This window comes from Ahaetulla prasina, chromosome 3, assembly GCF_028640845.1.
Source record: "Ahaetulla prasina isolate Xishuangbanna chromosome 3, ASM2864084v1, whole genome shotgun sequence".
In the NCBI taxonomy this organism is placed as follows: domain Eukaryota; kingdom Metazoa; phylum Chordata; class Lepidosauria; order Squamata; family Colubridae; genus Ahaetulla; species Ahaetulla prasina.
Genome location: NC_080541.1, coordinates 181,205,477 through 181,208,680, shown reverse-complemented (window position 1 = coordinate 181,208,680; position 3,204 = coordinate 181,205,477). Strand labels below are relative to the sequence as shown.

The following is a 3,204-nucleotide window of genomic DNA, read 5'->3' as shown; positions in this document are numbered from 1 at the left end:
AATACCTAATACTTCATATATTAACAGCAGCAAGGATTGCTGTCGCATATGGATGGAAACAAAACAATGTTCCAGAATATAATCCGAAAAATCTTACAGTGTGTTTGAATGGAAAAGATGACGCTAGAAATTAAGGAAAGGGAAGAGTCGGAATATTACAAAGTGTGGAATAAATTATATGATTGGTTAGAAAAAAGAAATCAAAATAATAAATTGGAATGTTAACTTAATTAAGTTAAAATTAGGAAGTGTAAACCACTGAATTGTGTTAACCAGATAAGGACGGATTGGTAAATAGATACCAATATAAATATAAGCATGTAGAGTATTGATTGAATAAGAACAGAGAATATATATTAATGTCGATATGGCAAGCTGTAAAATAATATATGATGTAAAGTTCTGTCTGTTATGTGTTTTTAATGTGTTTTTGTTTTTTGTTGTATTTTTCTTTATTTTGTTTTTAAATGTTAAAAGTTTAATAAAAATTATTTTTTTTTAAAAAAAGAATATTCTGACCTAAATCTAAACAAATCACAAAAAGGACTTCCAGAATGTATGAACCTATCGGTGTCATGATTGCCTTGCTGATATTGAGGGTCCTGATCTCTGCAGGTTTCAAAATCAAAAAAGACCTATTCTTAACTTAGTATCCCAAGGTTTGTAGATTGCAGCTCTTATATTTTGCTTGCTTTTTTACTATTTAGTCTTATGTTTTTTTCCAAATCAAGTTTGCTATCAAGATCACATGTTTCCATGAGATACATTCATTGGAAGGAAGGAATCATGTGACTTTGACAAAGGGTTTTATTAACTGTCACTTCCAAGTAGGTCTGGACTCTCATCCCAAGAGCCTTGAATTAACTCATTGGCTGCCCGGAATCAATGGAAAGATTTTGGATTTTGTTGCTGCTGACACTTGCCTTGGCTGAGTCTTCTATTCATCCAAGAGGACTATTTGTTAACTTAGTAAGTGAATGTGGGATATCCTTATTTTAATCCTTCCAGAATTATCTTCTTTTAGGTTTGGACATGGATAAGGCTAGGAATAGTTTGTTCTGGTCTTATTCTTTTATTTTAAAAACCTGCAGCATTATTATTCAATCGATAATTGAATAATACGCTGCAACTAATCACACATGCAATCAATTTAGAGTACTATGTAAATCAGAACATAATCATAGATCAATGTCAACACTTGACATTCCATCAAAATTCCTGTGGAATGATTATGCAGCTGATTATATAGGCCTGGTTATTACTCAGTGCTCTAACATATTTTTATGGAGAATGTAATGATGAATCTAAAGAGATAAGGTCTTTCACAAAAGGGCAGATGTAGAAAAATGAAAAGAATGGACAAATTGCTGAATTAACCATCTTGTTCCACACATTTACCTCCTGGTTTTGCATTTGTTTTCCTCTAGGACAATGGGGAGCTGTGTCTTAATAGCTTTCAGTGCAAAAGCCGCTGCTGTCACCGAACCAACGGATTAAGCCTTGCTCGCTGTGCAGACAAGGCAGCTGAAAACCAAGCATGTTCCCTAAAAGTGAGTGTCATTTAAAAAAAAATTATATGCCCATCATGAGAGAATGAGAGAGACATATTCTGTTCAGCATGATGGCAGTTAAGTGTTCAGCTAATAGCACAGAAGACAACTTTAAAGTAATTGTGATACGCCTTGTGCAAAACAAACACTATGAAATAAAATAACATATTAAGCCATTGGCACCATTATTGTAGGAAAATGAATAGTTTAAAAGTGAGAAACATTTTTATGGAGAAACATATGTCAGGGGATTCGTAGCTTAATGTTGGTCTATATCCCAAGCTAATATCTCTGTTTTCTGCACCTTGGGAAAAGGGTCCAAGACTAGGGAGAGGTTGTTATGAATGATGGAAAAACTTATATTCATTGCCTGAATGGGTCCTATAAGCCTGGGAATAATGATCGGTATCTTTCTGTTTCCTGCAGAATCTATACGGAGTTTACTACAAGTGCCCTTGTGAGAGCGGCTTAATCTGTGATGCTGATCGGACCATTGTGGGAAGTATTGTCAATTCTGACTTTGGCATTTGCAAGGACCCATCAAATAAAATCGGCAATGAAAAAAAAGAAAGAAAGAGGCAGGGTGGCTAGATTTACCATGGATCCTTTAAGTAGCCATATAGCCATTATTACTTTCATTGCAAAACAAATTCCAATGCTTTTAGGTATTGCTCCAATAAGCATGCCCTTTGTTTATCTAGATTTCAGTTAGATTCAAACATTTTTCTGATCCACTCTACTGAAAATGAGGCCTTGTCATGCATTTTTGGTTTGATATCAGCAATCAGTAATATCTGACTCACCTTACTTAGATTTGGAACCAAATCCAGAATGGAGTGACTAGTGATTGGAAGACAAATTATTAGGTCAAAAGGCCATAGTTGTAGCCTAGACCAGGGGTCTCCAACCTTGGCAACTTTAAGCCTGGCGGACTTCAACTCCCAGAATCCCCCAGCCAGCTTTGCTGGCTGGGGAATTCTGGGAGTTGAAGTCCGCCAGGCTTAAAGTTGCCAAGGTTGGAGACCCCTGGCCTAGACTGGGAACCCCTGGCCTAGACTGGGAACCCCTGGCCTAGACTGGGAAGCTGAAACAATATATTGACAAAGTATTTGCATCAACAGCTGGTACATGAGTGAAGATACTGGTACATCTTCAAAATGTATGTAGAAACCTGTTACTCCTAAGCATGTTCACTCTCTTTTAATGATTAATATATTCCATCCTAGGTACTACATTTTTAGAATGACTAAGCTGGGAATTCATCTTTCACAAAACCAGAGTGAGGGAGACAGAGGTGGCTTTCGAACTAGCATGAAATTACAGATCAGGAACTGAGCAGAAAATAGACAACAACAGCAACCAATGAGCAGGGGAAGAAAATGTATGATAATCAGGAAAGGATATTTTATTATTATTAAGGCAGTGTTTTCCACTCTATTCTGGTGGTCTAGCAATGTAGTGAGTTCTAATAACTAACCTTCTTTCTAAGGAGCTTCCCTATTATGATTTGTACAACAGCAATATAAGGTGAGCTAGAATGAGTGATAACAAGTGACTAGGTCAAAAACACACAAGAAACATCATGACTGGAATGTCCAGGTCCAAAGCACAGTTCAAAAGTATCAGTAAAATCTTTTCCAATCAAACTGGACTC

The 3,204-nt window shown here is 36.3% G+C and overlaps 1 protein-coding gene across 1 annotated transcript; it reads left to right on the top strand.

The window, feature by feature from the left end:
• The first annotated feature begins 655 nt into the window (after positions 1 to 655).
• Positions 656 to 2,428, top strand: CLPS (colipase). Its single transcript, XM_058177843.1, has 3 exons — positions 656 to 969; positions 1,428 to 1,550; positions 1,977 to 2,428. The coding sequence occupies exons 1-3, from the start codon at positions 886 to 888 to the stop codon at positions 2,139 to 2,141; spliced, it is 372 nt and encodes a 123-aa protein (XP_058033826.1). The 5' UTR covers positions 656 to 885; the 3' UTR covers positions 2,142 to 2,428.
• Positions 2,429 to 3,204: the final 776 nt, after the last annotated feature.